We start from the raw sequence: 14330 nt of genomic DNA, 5'->3' as shown, positions 1-14330 counted from the left end.
GTCGTCGTTAATATCTTTTCACTTTTTATCGCTGCGAATTTTGTTGTTGTTGTTGTTTTCTTGAAATTCATGATGAATTGCACTAGTTTTGATAGAATGAGATTGAACACACTAGGCGAATGCATCTTTCCGCATTGCATCAGGGTACATTTAAAATGCACGCCGCTTTTACACACACCACAGCATTTTGTTTACTATCCATTCTAATTTGTAATTGCATAATTACAATGTGGAATCGTTTAAGTGTAATCGATGAATGTTTTAATCACTGTCTGTCATCAAACGCGCGCACATACACAAACACACATGATCGCCGCATAATGCATTCGCGAGCAAACGAGCTGGTTCACAGAATCGCACATGCAACAAGCAAACAACAACACTTGATTCAGGGAATTTCGATGGGAGATTTTCATGCGATCAAATGTCTCGATTAGCAACAATTTACGACTTTTTTTTTACAGCATTTCACGTAGCTTTTTTTACGATGGTAATTCCGAACAACATTTCACCTTTGAGTAATAACGATGAGAAATGAATACCGGCAACACCTCTGATGATAAGGCAGTGTGATCACATCAAATCAATAAGTGACATCTGATGAACGATAATCATCATCATTTTCCCCTTAGAACGCTGTCAAGCAATCATCAACTAGAGAAATCACTTTAACGACGCACCATTGCATCTCGATTTGAACCATGATGCGATTGAGAAATGAACATAACCAGAGCAAAATGAAAACATGAGAATCAAGAAAATGTAATACGAATGAATGGGAAAAAGTCTTCATTAGAATGAAGTTTCAGCATGAAATGAAACATTATTTTTTAATGGGCAACCAATCATAGCAACAAAGAAGAAACACATATCGGTGATCTGATAGCCACAACTGATTCAAATGATTAGTCGGCGACCCGATATAATTTATTCAGGCTTAACGCTCGTCGTTTGCCCAAGAACACAGCTGGAATCAACGAAACACAAATCAAAGCGCTCTAAAATGAAACTGGTTTCATCTTTTGTCCGAGATCACTTTTTCGGTTGATAATTCGTTATATTTCTCGATTCTATACCGAATTTTTTGTCTTCAAACTAAACATAGATTTTAACGATTAGAAAAAAACACAGATTTTTACAGGTCGCGATTGATGTCTTGTAGTCAAAAAAGCTTTTATGGCATTTTCTATCAATCACGAAATCAAATACGGGTTTCGTTGTAAATTTTCTACGCGCAAATGTGTTCAAACAAAAAAAACAAGAAACTAATTAAATGAAAAGATCTGTTTGCCTGGACCCACGACGCAAATCCATCAATTTTGTTTACTTTCGAATTAAATACATTGATAAACGCTTTAGTCAACACAGAAGACAAGCAAATTGAATGCGTCTTTTGTTTTGTTTCACTGGAATCGTCTTTTACTTGCCAAATGTTGGTCATTCCATCCGTGCAATATGCCACAGCAATATGAATCTTCAGACATCTGATATTAGAGAGACTAATGCGAACATAGAGCGAGATGATTAATGATGATTAGCAAAAGTACAAGAAATAGAAAAATATGGTGTTGTATGTATATCCACACACCGATTGATGCGTTCAGTAGTTTCAATGGTGAAAAGATTAATTGAATTTCCTCCAGAGTGATAAAGACTGTGTTGCAAAGAAAGTTGTAATTTTACATCGTGATTTTACTTCTTGACTCGTCGCAAAATCAAATCAAGTGGAAAATCAACATAAATCACATTTGTTCGGCTCACTCTGAATGGTCAACAGTTTCGCTCCTTTGAAACATAACACAAATAGGTCTGGTGCCAGTTTCGAAAACAAAGATTCAATGGCGATTTGCCTCTGTGGTGACTTGCATTCTTACAAAATAAATTCCGTATCCTTCAAAGTGACTGGCTGCCTGCGGGATAAACACAACCGAAGACAAAACATTGGAATTCGATTTTGATTTCATTTTAAATACCTGCGATTCGACACAACACAAGACCAAAGCAACACGATAATAAAAATTTGAAATCGTTTCCAATAAAACAGAAATAATCTTGGCCACAAAAGCTGTTTCGGTCTCTTTGAGAAGACGAATTGAATATCAAAAGGAATTAATAAAATATTCAAATAAAATTTGCAATAAAGCGTGAAAAATTCATAAAATGCAAATTTGCCATGTTGCATATTGTGTGCACAGGCACACACACACAACTGTACGCCAACGTTCGGGCATTTCGATTTGGTTTGTGCTGCTGATAAGATTTATTGAATTTATTGAATTAGTTGTCGAAAGTGTGCGTCAATAAAATGGCACTTTGTGTTGCAATATCGAAACTCAAAATACACATACAGCCATACACTTTTCGTCACGTTTCACTTTTATTATGTGGATAGTTTGTCTCAAAAGACTTTGATGACTGTGATAACAAAGAGCGTTTGTGTCTGGGTCTGTGTCTGTGTGTGTATGCAAGCGAAAATGAAACAGGATCTCAAGTGCCATGAGACTCTGCATTATTCGAATTTCACACATTTTGCTCGAGCGCTCAAAGTTGCAACGAAGAAACAATGAGACGATAGAGGAAAAAAGACAACATTCGAATAACGAATAGCATTACGTACAATTATTTACGAATGAATGGCGCAACGATATAGAGGAAAAAATTGAGAGAGAAAAAAAAAGAATTTTCGATTGGTAGTCGTTTGCTTTGACTTGAATCCAGATAGACATTCTCACAAACACTTTGTCCAAATGCATTCGCATTCAGCAGCAGCAGCAGCAGCAGCAACAGCAGCCATGCTGAGAATGTGGTGTTTGAGCGACAAAACCATTTCCAATATCAATTCAATTGCGCGCTCGTCTGTCCAATGTGCTTCCCATTAACTGGTCTCGCATCGTCGTCTTCACCGTACTCGACTAAAGTTGCCAAACAATTTGTTTCTTCTTCGCTCTGTAATTTTTCATCTCCATTTCTTGGCTGTCGCATTTAATCTTCCATCCGCTTGGGAGCAATTGGAAATCAAATGCAAAATATGCAAAATCGATTGAAGACAGAGGCGCTTATGAGCTGAGCTGCCTGCTGAAGCATAAGTCTTTCATCACCACGATGAATAAGAAATGAATGGAATTATTTTGTAGCGAGTGCAAAAACGGATTGCAAATCATGATGCCACAGAATATTTTATTGATGCGAATTTTAGTGCAAGTGCTCGAGAACCCTTTCCAAATGTGTCATCTCGAAACGAGACACGATATCGGTCTCCATCAAATATCAAAGTGAATACATTTTCGGAACGTATTTGCCAATGAATTAAATAAACTAATGACATAGACGTCGATTCACTGGCATCCATTCCATCTACTAGTAATTAATGAAGCGTTCAAATATGAATATCGTCGTTTCAAATGTCGATTGTCAACGCATGATCACACACATATGTCGATTTGCCAATTCTCTGTTTGCCACAAAAACAAAAGTCGGTGCATAAATTGCCGATTTTTATGTGATTTTCATTGCCACAAACCGGATACCAAAAAATTATGCTTAGAGCAAGAATATATGTGCTGTTGGATGTTAGTGCAAAAGAAACGAACAGTCCAACGATGTTTTATTATAATTGAATAGAAGAATTATTTTGCAGGCAAAAAAAAAATGCACGAGAAACATAGAGAGACAGAGAAAGAAAAACGAACAAAAATCCGCCCACAAACGGAATATATACTCAATTGGTATGCCGTGCATCTTGTTTATCGCGTTTAACGCATAACAGAATTTCTCAACAGTTTCTGAGATTCAACGAATCGGCGGATATTACAATAAAATAAGTGTGCATGTAATTCCTAGTCACATATAGTATACGTATATGAAAATTAGTTGGAACACATGCCAAAATATAAAGCAGTGAGCATATTTTTCGGTGCAGCTGTTGCTGTTGGCTGGCGGTGATGTTGTTTTAAGCATGTAACTCAATTTTAACTCTTTGCATATGTTGGATTGCGTGTGTTTATGGCTTCAGAACTTTTGGTGTTCGTAAATCGGAAAAAAAGAAGAGGCGCAAAGTGAACGAGAATGAGAATTAGAGAGAGAGAGAGAGAGAGAAATGAAATGAACATGAACATGTGTGCCTTCCACGTACCTTCGTATCACATTGTCTAAGTGATATGCATAAAAACCATTTTATTATCATTGTCATTATTGCGTTGGGCACTGAAAACTTGAAAGGAAAGAAGAAAAAAAAAACTATTTTATTATTGACTGAGCACGAGCCGAAAATTAGTTTGTTTGGTAGGTTGTGTGACGTATAACCGAAAATTGGATTCGCAGGATTCGTTTCAAGGCACTTTGTATGCGTTCCGTTCGCCTGCTCACACTCACTTTTAACAATGAGTAATTCATTCTCTCGCATTTCATTAGTTGTGTGTGTGTGTGCGTCAGTTTTTCTTTCTTCTTCTATCATTTACCAAAAAAAAGGCAACTTTTCAATGACTCAATAGCGAGCAAAGTGCTCGGAAATAATGCACTCAACGCATTTGGAAAATGCAAACGGTGAAATGTATTGAGTTTTGGAGCTGGGTGCAAGTCTCTTCGTTCTTCTCTCTATCCATACGACGCATATTATCGTCCGCCGCACATACACATGATGGAATATATTCTCTAACACAAGCGCTAGCGCTTCGTACTCCATGTGCGAACGAGAGTATAAGAGATAACAGCAGCAGCAGCAACAGCAGTAAGCAATGCACACTCAACGCCGAAGCGCTTTTTTCGTATGCCACTGAGTGAATATAATACATACTCTCTTATTATAATACACACTCGCTGCTTAGACAACTGCTCTCTGCCACACATGTACGATTGTGAATTCGAGAGTTTTGCTGCCAATCCATACGGCACATAACACAATTTAGTCGCTTTTCTACCGTCGAAGTGACCATACCCATGTGCCACATCGATTTCGTGTATTTTTTTTCCCTGCATGGAAAATAACGACGCGTTGTACGTGATCCTGATGTTTTTATGTGCGGTTATGGGATCGTTTTGACCCATTCTTTCGGCACCGTGTTAATGTGTAAATCATCTATCTATTCTAGTTGCGTTCGCATTTGCGTTTTGTTCTGTTTTTGTGCCATCTTTAATTATAGCGATTCGTGAAAAGTGATTTAGACGATTGAATCGAACAAATGCCACACAAATGAAATGGCAAAAACCATTGGTTTGAACCCATGAACACCCTCGAACCAAATGCAAAGAAAAAGAGGTTATTAGTCATGTGATTTCTCAGAAGTGCAAAAGAAAGAAAAGAAAAAAAAAGAAGTAATGGTTTTCGTGTTATTCGCACACAAATGCTAGGGTTGGTAATTGTTTGTTTTGTTGATTTCAACAGCCGCGATACAAATTATTTGATAAAATTTGTTTTTACGAAAAACGAAATCTTATCGACGGCCTAATCAATTACTCATCGCGATTACCTGAAAAAAAAGAGCTTGTGTTTGTTTTTCGATTTATTTGAACGGTGTGTGTGTGGCAATATATAGTTCATTGTTCAGTCGGTGATAGAGACATTTGTCGGACGCATATATAACGAAGTGAATAACGATTACAAGCGCACAGTTACCCATTTACATTCATTTCAAAGTCGTTTAAAATGAAAAGCAACGACTTACTTTCTCACAATCAACGAAAATAATGATGACAACAATCAAAATCTTATCTTAAATAACATAATGTATACACGCAAAATGTACACGGTTATATCACAAAAGTGTTTTGGTTTGACAAAGAACTTTGGAGTTGATGGTGCTTTACAGTCCATTATTTTAACTGTTGATGGCTGTTATCGTATTCGTATCGACAATTGACCGCCCATAATTTATGCGCCTCTTTCTCTTTCTCTTATTGCGATCAACCAACATCTAAAACGGACTCTCGATATCAGCGCCCGCAGCCAAAGCGCTCAGCCAAAACTGGAATACCGAAGATGAGCGATAAGAAAGAGCGGCACAGAACTCGCGTGACATACACACAGAAAAATGCAGATGAGAACCAATGTGTTTCGAGTCGTTCGATTTTATTCATTTACAATGTGATGCTAATTAATGCGACATTGTGAATTCTAGAACCGCCACACAGACGCGACTCATTTAACCCTCTAATGCATACAACCGCCTCTAGACGGGCAATATTTGAACGCCTGTAGAACGTAAACCGTACATCGGATCGCATTGATTCAAAACGAATTTTTATTCGTCAATGTTCTCTCTTTATTTTTGTCTTTGGCAATATTTGTCTATGTAGTGTGATTCTAAAGTTATAAACAAAAATGTGTGCAAAAACAAAAATTTGACAAAATAAATTATTCGAACTCTAAATTAGACACATTTTTGATACTTTTAAACAATGGATTTGATTGTTCTATGATTTATGTCAATCGCATTTTCTGACTTAACCATGAGGAATCCAGGATTATGAATATTTTTTTAAATTATCTATGGCCAAAAATCAACCAAGTACCAGTACTCCCAGCCCTGGGTAAAATTAATGCAGAGGGTTAAATAATATGATGCCAGAAAGTTCATATCCAAACAATGATTACTCTATGGAACAAACAAATTGAATTTCAACCAAAATTCCGAATCGAATGAGGATTCTGTTTTTTTTCCTTTTCGGTATTTTGAAACGAGAGAAAAAATTGCATATTTTTTTCAATTTTCTCTCACTGTCTGTTTACCAGCCAACGACAACAACCGAAAAAATAACAAATGTAAATCTCATACGAAAATAAATCTCCCGACCACGAAGTCGTAATCTCTCTCGAATCGCTGTTGGTCTCTTCGTTTTCGTTTCTGGTGATATTTTTTTTCCGTTTTTTTTTTTTGTTTTTATCTCTGAGGAAAATTATTTATTCCAATATTTTGCACACACATCCAACAAACAACGAGAGGCTCGATGACATTTTTATCAACTGTAATCAGCATCAGTGGCAGCTTATTGTTTCAATGAATGCGCCCAGCATTTTTTTCCATATATTTTTTTTTGATTGGCACCGCCATGCCGTTGTCATGTCTGTGTAGCTCTGTGACAAAAGGAAGCAAACAGAAATCATATTAAAATTCACACAATAAAATGCGGTAACGCGTTTCTTCGGATGGTGCTCGTTTTTTCATTCTCTCGTCCGTCTTCGTCGCAATTAGTTTTGTTGGTGTGAGTGTGTGGAGTTTTAGCTTTGTTAATTCTCTCGTCTTTTTTTCTGCTTGCAAAGAGATGTTTGCCTTGTATAATAAAACGAAAAAGACGGAAAAAAATTAACTTGTGAATTTGGTTTTGCTGTTGAATCTCAAATGTTATGTGAATCTGGTCGGTTGACGTCGTCGTTGTCGCCGCTGTTCATTATCTTCCTTTTGGTTATTTCATCATCGTGATATTAATAAATGGCCAAAGACTGGTATCACCTTAGGACAATTCAACATTTGACATTTTTCTTCAGCTATTTTATCTGCTTGCGATCGAAACTGTGATGCTGTTTAACACGCTGCTACCATACACCGGAGCAGCATTGGCGTTAGAAAGACCCCGTCATGATGTTACAATTTCACAGCTGGGCGTATTTATGCGATGAAAAATAAATCGATCAAAACTAATTATTTCTTTTTTTTTCCCTTTCGATGCTGAAAAACGACGAAGAATTTATGCTTTGCGATCGATTTTTCTCGTTTGTTTACAAATCATTGGGCACGAATCGCCTCATTCGAACGTGATTCTGAGAAAGTCCAATAACAATGGCTTTGCCATTCGTCACAATAGCTTTTTTTCTCTCTCTCTCTAAGCTCTAAGTATCGTTTGACGGCTCTGATATTTTTCCATCGATTCGTTTTGCAGCAGCTTCCCTCTTTATTTTAGCAAATACAGTCCGATTATCCTACTAGTTTGAGAGCAGCACGAAGTGGCAAATCTAGGCATGTACTTTGTTATGCAGTACACAGAAAAAAAACGTGTTCTTCACACTCAATCCGCACTTCGACTTCCTCCGGCGATAATAAATCGTAGTGGTGTCTATAAGCGATGCGATCCGATGCAATGCACACAGTTCGTTAAACCATTCTTAACTAAAACTACAAATTACGACTTGAGATGCGGCATGCAACCGAACGAGCTGTTCGCGTTATCACGACAAAACACCAAAACACAAAGTGCATTTCAACTTCATTAAAAGCACTTTTTTATGTTTCACTTTTCATTTCAATATTTCCACTGACACTAGTGAGTCACACAGGCACAGCGCGAGAGCTGCTGTGCTGAGACGGCTAAAGAATGTGCGTAGAAAGCATTTTTTTATTGCATCTGCTGTGCATGTACTTCCAACCGCTTTTTCTTTTTCACTCTGAATAAACAAACAAACAGCAGTAGCGTAAAGTATTCATAGCCTCCATTGACTTGACTCCTAAAAATAAACGTGTAATATTTTTAATATTCAAATTTTGCCATAAAAACTTCGTTGGCTGATGAAGTATTAACCATATTTCCCTACTCCGGCCGAGAGTTCTGCAACTGTGCTACACTTTGTTTTTCATCCATGGTCAAATCAGAAAGAAAGAACATTCACATCCACTCCATTTGGAAATGCTTTTATATATAGCCAAAGTGAATTCCAGTAGGGATCGCGCCTCTTAAGAACATCACGCTAGAAAACGACGTAATCATTTTAAAAATACGAATTGCTGCCGATGTATTAACTGGGATGAATAAACATATCTTCAAATGATCGTGATTTATTTGAAAATCATTATCGTTTTTTCGCTCTCTCTCTGTCTTCATTCCGTTTTTTTTTTGTTTACATTATATTCAAAGTATTTGTTTTATTATTGAACCTCTTCATTTCGAGTGTCATTTTTATGAAATTTTTACGCTGTTCAGCTGTTACCGAAGATTAAAAGTCATAGACAAACATTTCCAACAGTCAAACTTTTAATTGCCATTCGTATCATTAAAAGTATTGAGACTGGTTTTTGAGCTGTTTTATTTTATTGCCACACATATGACACACTTCGTACTTCGTTCAACAAGTGACACAACTCTTTCAACCTGAAACCTAAATTAATGCACTGAATCGAGTGCGTTTTTTTTTCGGGGCGGGGTAAATTTGCGTGTTTACTCATTGTTATTTAAATATTATTTCGCACAGTGCGTGTTGTCATCAATAAAAGTTAAGTGAAAGAGAAAAAAAAAGCAATTGAGAGAAAAGGCCCAGCCAATTCATCAAAGTGTTCGTCCAAAATGTCGCCGTAGTGTGGTGAAAAGTGAAAAGTGCGCTGTCATTCTCTGGTGAAAATTAAATTAAAGCCATCGATTTATTGGGTGTATTACCCGCAGATACCACTTAATCGAAATAAGTCAGCAGCTGGTCTAATAAATCGATTTGTCTGATCAACGGTGTGCTGCGCCGCAAAATCAATCAACAATGATTCGCGTCAATTCGCAATCATTCAGTTTATCGAGCACACTCAAAAAGGTAATAAAAGAATTCAATTTTTCATTTAATCAACCACATTTTGTTGTTGTGTTTTTACTTTTTGGTTTGAAAAAAGTTGCCGAAAAATTCAATGATTCAATGAATTGGAATTGAGATGGCATTGACTGCTATGTGTCAAATAACTTACATTTGAAATGTATTGTGGCACTATATCTATGGTATTCTCAACGTGATAACATACGATTGTAATAAATTCCCAACCTGCACTCTCACGTCAAGAGGGAAATAACGATGGAAATTTCGGTCAAACGCGCACCCGCGCTCAGCCGTCCGAGTTAATCGAGCCGAACATATATTGTATGAATGGACTACGACACGTTGACAGTTATGGGATCAAGATTCGAGTTTTTTCGGCACATTCCATTCGCAATTTGACAAATGAAAACCGTGGTGCTTATAAATAATGATTATCGCGCAAATCGCACGAGTGTAATTGGTGTTGACAGTCATGATTATTTACAGTGAGTCGTATACGACATCAACATCGTTTAGCACATTCACGCTTCAACACATTTTCAACACATTCTCCTGTTGTGTGCATTGGCCACCGCCGATTTTATTCAGTTGACACTCACGGAATCCCATACATATTGTCGTTGGAAAAGCTTTTGAAATGTAATACGAATGTAACTGACTGCATGACGTGACTTTCATCATAGAGTCAATGTGTGAATAGCGCTTGTAACCATCTATTCAGTGGAAGTACATCAATCGAAATTCCAAAAAAAATGGTCAATCGTCATTTTTATGCTTGAAAATCAACATTTACATTGGAACCGCGAAACGCTGTGGATTCATGCTTGTTGCGAATTTCATTTCGAAATGTGGTCCTTTTTCCCGTGGCATCAATCAAATTGCTGAAATGGGTCTATTCGCACGTAACAGCTCATGCTGCGAGTTTTTTTGTGTTCGCAACCAAAATGGATTACATTTGCAAAGCCATGGTCAGAATTCAGGAAATGCCAAAAAACACAAGGCACCTTTAATTACAGCAAACCACATGATTCGAAATTAATGATGTGCTGTCCAATTTCAGGTGTTTATTCATCATTTTAAGCATTTGTGTTGCTGGGTTAACATTTTTGAAATTTGTATTTGTATTATTACCTGCTTTGCTTCCAATCTATCTTCTTTCCATTTTTTGTGTTGTATTTTTTTTGAATGTTTTGACGGTTTTTTTTGTTGAAGATAGTGAGGCGCCGTGCATGCAAATAATCGTTAGCTCATTTATACTCTTCACGCGTGCAGCACGTATCAAGTGACTCCGAAAATGTATTCACACTCATCGCAGTCGTTAGCTCATTTTTATTTTTCGAGTGTTGAGTATATATGATTCGAGTACTCAATTTCGTCACATTTTGAATAATGGTAGTTGATGGTCACTTCATACCTAACCACTTTATTAGAGGTGATTGGTTCACGAGCAGCATCGATCACTTTGCGTGAGAATGACCAATTGAAGATAGTGAGAGAGGATAGAAAAAAAATGTGATAAGTGATGCTTTTTAAGGGGTCCAATGAAGATAATTGACTTCGACTCATTCCGATGTTTACAGAAACCGTGTTCAATCTATTAACGAGGTATGAAATAATCGTCGATCCAAAATGAACGAGCATTTAATCAAAAAATCGCCGCAATGCTTACGGCCACAAATCTTAGCGATGCCGACACAAACGAATAAAAAAACAAAATTAATAAGAATGAACCATGAGCTTATGGCTGCTCATAAATCGTAATCCAAGAGAAAAAATGCACCGAACGCGACTCTCTCTCTCTCTCTCTCTCTCTCTCTCTCTCTCTCTCTCTCTCTCTCTCTCTCTCTCTCTCTCTCTCTGTGTGTGTGTGTGTGTCATTGCAAACGTCTTGCGTTAAAACAGTTCCATTTTAGCATCTGTCTCGCTCCAAAGTATGTCTAATCGGATTTTTTTCTGCTCTGTGGCCTGTACCGCTTCGGGATTATTTTCTCAGTGTAAAATGAATATTTGCATTGGTTGTTAACTGCATAATCGGAATGTGATCATAGTGTGCGCTGCTTTTTCCCGCAGGTACACATCATAAAGTCAACAACTTTAATGAGATTGCGTCTCGTTTATTCGATTTCAATGAACGAATCGAGTTGACGTGAATCAAACATACAGCGCGTTTATTACGAATTCATGCTAATTTGATGCGGTTGACTTCATTGAGAATAAGTTCACTCGTTACGCTATGCGAACCGTCGTAGCCGGTTAGCCTGCTTCGTAGTGGAATAAAAAATTAAAATTTACACTACGCGCAAAGGTTTTTGTGCATTGCGCTGTTGCGGTCGGCCAGTTGTGTGTAATTCAACCGGCTAATGTGACGATAAATTCAGTTTTTGAAGTATGACATTTCGCAGAAAATGCATGCAATGCATGACTTGGCTTTAGTTCGCTGGCAATTCGGAAACTTGAAACCGGTGTACGACACACAACGCAGTGATGTCATATGCTTCTGTGAATCATACATTAACCCCTTTATTGTTTTGAAGTCTCAAGTTTATGCTGGATCAAGTTTACATTTTATCGAGAAATTCTTGACAGCAGGAGAATCAATCATTCGATCGATTTTGAAATTATTCGAGCTCATTGGTGGTCACATCTAATTCAATTTACACACCCTTTCCGAGAACAAGTTGTCCGAACAAAACACGGTACAAAACGATCGATTTCAAGCGGTACCGAGAACGAATGACTGGATTTCAGTTATTTCAAAGTGTTGTGTGCCCATAAATCAAGAAGGCTTTGCTGTGGTTTTTCGCTGTAGTCTTCATCTGTTTAACTCAATAAAATCTTTTCATTTTACTTCAACGCAAACAAACCGAATGTGTGAATTAATCATAAACGAGTAGTTTGGAGCGAAAAATGTCGATGATGAATGAGCGGAAAAGGGATAGCTACTATAGTTAACTGTATAGTAAACTATAGTGAACTATAAAGCTATCTCTTTTCATTTGACATTTTTCCGCGCAACTTTTCTGTATTACATTTTCACTCCAAACTACTCAAATATTCATGCCGCCGATAATTATACATCTTTATTATTAAATGTGATTAGCTTTTGATACGGAAAAAGAAATCCATCTTTTCGGATTGTTGCCATTTATCTTCAAATTCATTAGCTCAAAAGCCCAGTAACAATTTCATTTTAGTTTGGAATCTTCGAAATTGCTCACGCATTTGTTGATAAATAAATTTGTTGTATAATTTTATTACATCAAAATCGCATTAAGTTTTAAGTTCTTTTCATTGACCAATGTATAACAAAGCAAAGAAGGCTGCAATAAAAAAAAAATTCAAATAACTAAACGTATTAATCAGTGGTTTGTCCGGTTTGGAAAAGCCACTGATTTAATAATGGCGTTTCTAGAAACCAATAAAGCTTTTATGTTTGGTTCGTAATAAAAATGATATTGAATGGAATTTACGCGATATTTTTTTCGTTATATTGCCCATGAAAATGGCAAAATTTCGAATGGTTTTCGACCACAATTAAAATTCATGCTGGATCATGTATGGCTACTACAAATAGCTGCCATTTTTTCGCAGAAAAATTGAATTCCATAGCTCTTCAAGAGAATCGATTGAACGAAATGAAATTGTGCGGAAAAAATGAATCAAGTTTTTGATTAAATTCCATTGAAAAATAATCATCATTATTGCGCTGTTGACACGAATGCATGATACTATTTATGAAACCATACAAATTCTGGATGACGGAGAGGGAACGAAGCGATGCAATGAATGGAAGGTGATTCAATTTGTGGCATGCAAACGGGGAAAATGATCGATATTTACATATGTGCACTTGACGTTCGTCTTTTTTTTCAATTATCGACGTCACCTGCGTGAGCGTTGCATGCACCACAATATCCGTTGTACTATTTCCTTTGCACCGAGAGTAAATTACTTTGACGATGCTGTAGGCAAAATGTTGTGTGTGCTTTTTGTTTTCTCCTTCGTTCGTACCATTGTTACAACGATCGCGCAATGTGCTAATCAAAGGCCGGCTCATCTTCTAGCATCGTGATCGAAATTAATACCGGCAATTTGATATTGATTATTAATATGAACGCACATTTATTGTAATACCTGCTATTTAGGTTCACAGATATGGTCATTAGCGAAAATGACTACGGGGCAATCAATCAAAAGGAACAACGAAACAACGGCGAGAGCGTAGCTCACACACTGCGAATCGAACGAAGGAGCGTCGGGTTACAGCGATCCGAAATGGTTATTAATCGATGATATGCATATATTAATGCATAAAATAGCTGGTTTCCATAGATGTGCCGCTTGATCGGCTACAAAAAAAAGTCACTGAATGAGTGTGCCTGTGCACACTATCAAGATCTATGAAATATTGGTTCGACGTTTTGCACTGATGTTTGCTATAATGTTCGTGTTTCGTTGGGCTTTATCAGTCAATCTCGCTTTCGATGCATTAATAAATGACTTTCGATTGACTCTGCTCACACTTTTGCACACTTCCAAATACGATACACAAAACATAAATCCAACCGATGCCATCTCTCTAATTCCGACCAGAAATGGTGTGCTTTGTGAGATTTCGTTCGAGGCCGTTTGCATAAAGAGTATTTATCTATCATTAAGCGTATTGCATGTTTTTGTTTCAATTCTTTCGCTCAGTCTCTTTATCCCACACTCTGTTTGCCTGGATGAAATTTTGCATTCGATTAGATCGCTTCTTCTAGAAGAGCAGATTCAGCGTAGTCAAATCCAAGCTTATCACTTGCAAGAACACAAATACTCGTTTTTCAAACAG

General features: G+C 37.1%; 1 protein-coding gene and 2 long non-coding RNA genes across 15 annotated transcripts in view; 2 read left to right on the top strand and 1 right to left on the bottom strand.

Moving 5' to 3' along the window:
• Positions 1–14330, top strand: part of LOC129569175 (probable serine/threonine-protein kinase ndrD) — a 102251-nt gene that overhangs the window by 38337 nt on the left and 49584 nt on the right. Inside the window, exons 1-3 of one of the 13 annotated variants that reach the window (XM_055447776.1) lie at positions 4230–5347; positions 9176–9297; positions 9364–9502. The exons of 9 other annotated variants lie outside the window; for them this stretch is intronic. In XM_055447776.1, the coding sequence (XP_055303751.1) occupies positions 9452–9502 (51 nt within the window). In that variant the 5' untranslated portion in view covers positions 4230–5347; positions 9176–9297; positions 9364–9451. Of the gene's footprint in view, positions 1–4229; positions 5348–9175; positions 9503–14330 lie in introns of those variants that run through there. 3 more of the 13 variants (XM_055447778.1, XM_055447777.1, XM_055447775.1) reach the window with 3 other exon arrangements.
• Positions 1374–2773, bottom strand: LOC129569182 (uncharacterized). Its single transcript, XR_008688019.1, has 3 exons — positions 1762–2773; positions 1589–1654; positions 1374–1499 (listed from the first exon to the last, which is right to left on the bottom strand). It is a non-coding gene; the product is annotated as an uncharacterized LOC129569182 (long non-coding RNA).
• LOC129569181 (uncharacterized) lies at positions 5354–9219 on the top strand. Its single transcript, XR_008688018.1, has 2 exons — positions 5354–5737; positions 5933–9219. It is a non-coding gene; the product is annotated as an uncharacterized LOC129569181 (long non-coding RNA).

This window comes from Sitodiplosis mosellana, unplaced genomic scaffold, assembly GCF_009176505.1.
Source record: "Sitodiplosis mosellana isolate CC-2019 unplaced genomic scaffold, AAFC_SMos_1.0 Smas_scaffold_30, whole genome shotgun sequence".
NCBI lineage: Eukaryota > Metazoa > Arthropoda > Insecta > Diptera > Cecidomyiidae > Sitodiplosis > Sitodiplosis mosellana.
Note: the sequence above shows the minus strand (reverse complement) of the source record. Positions and strands in the feature narration are given on the sequence as shown.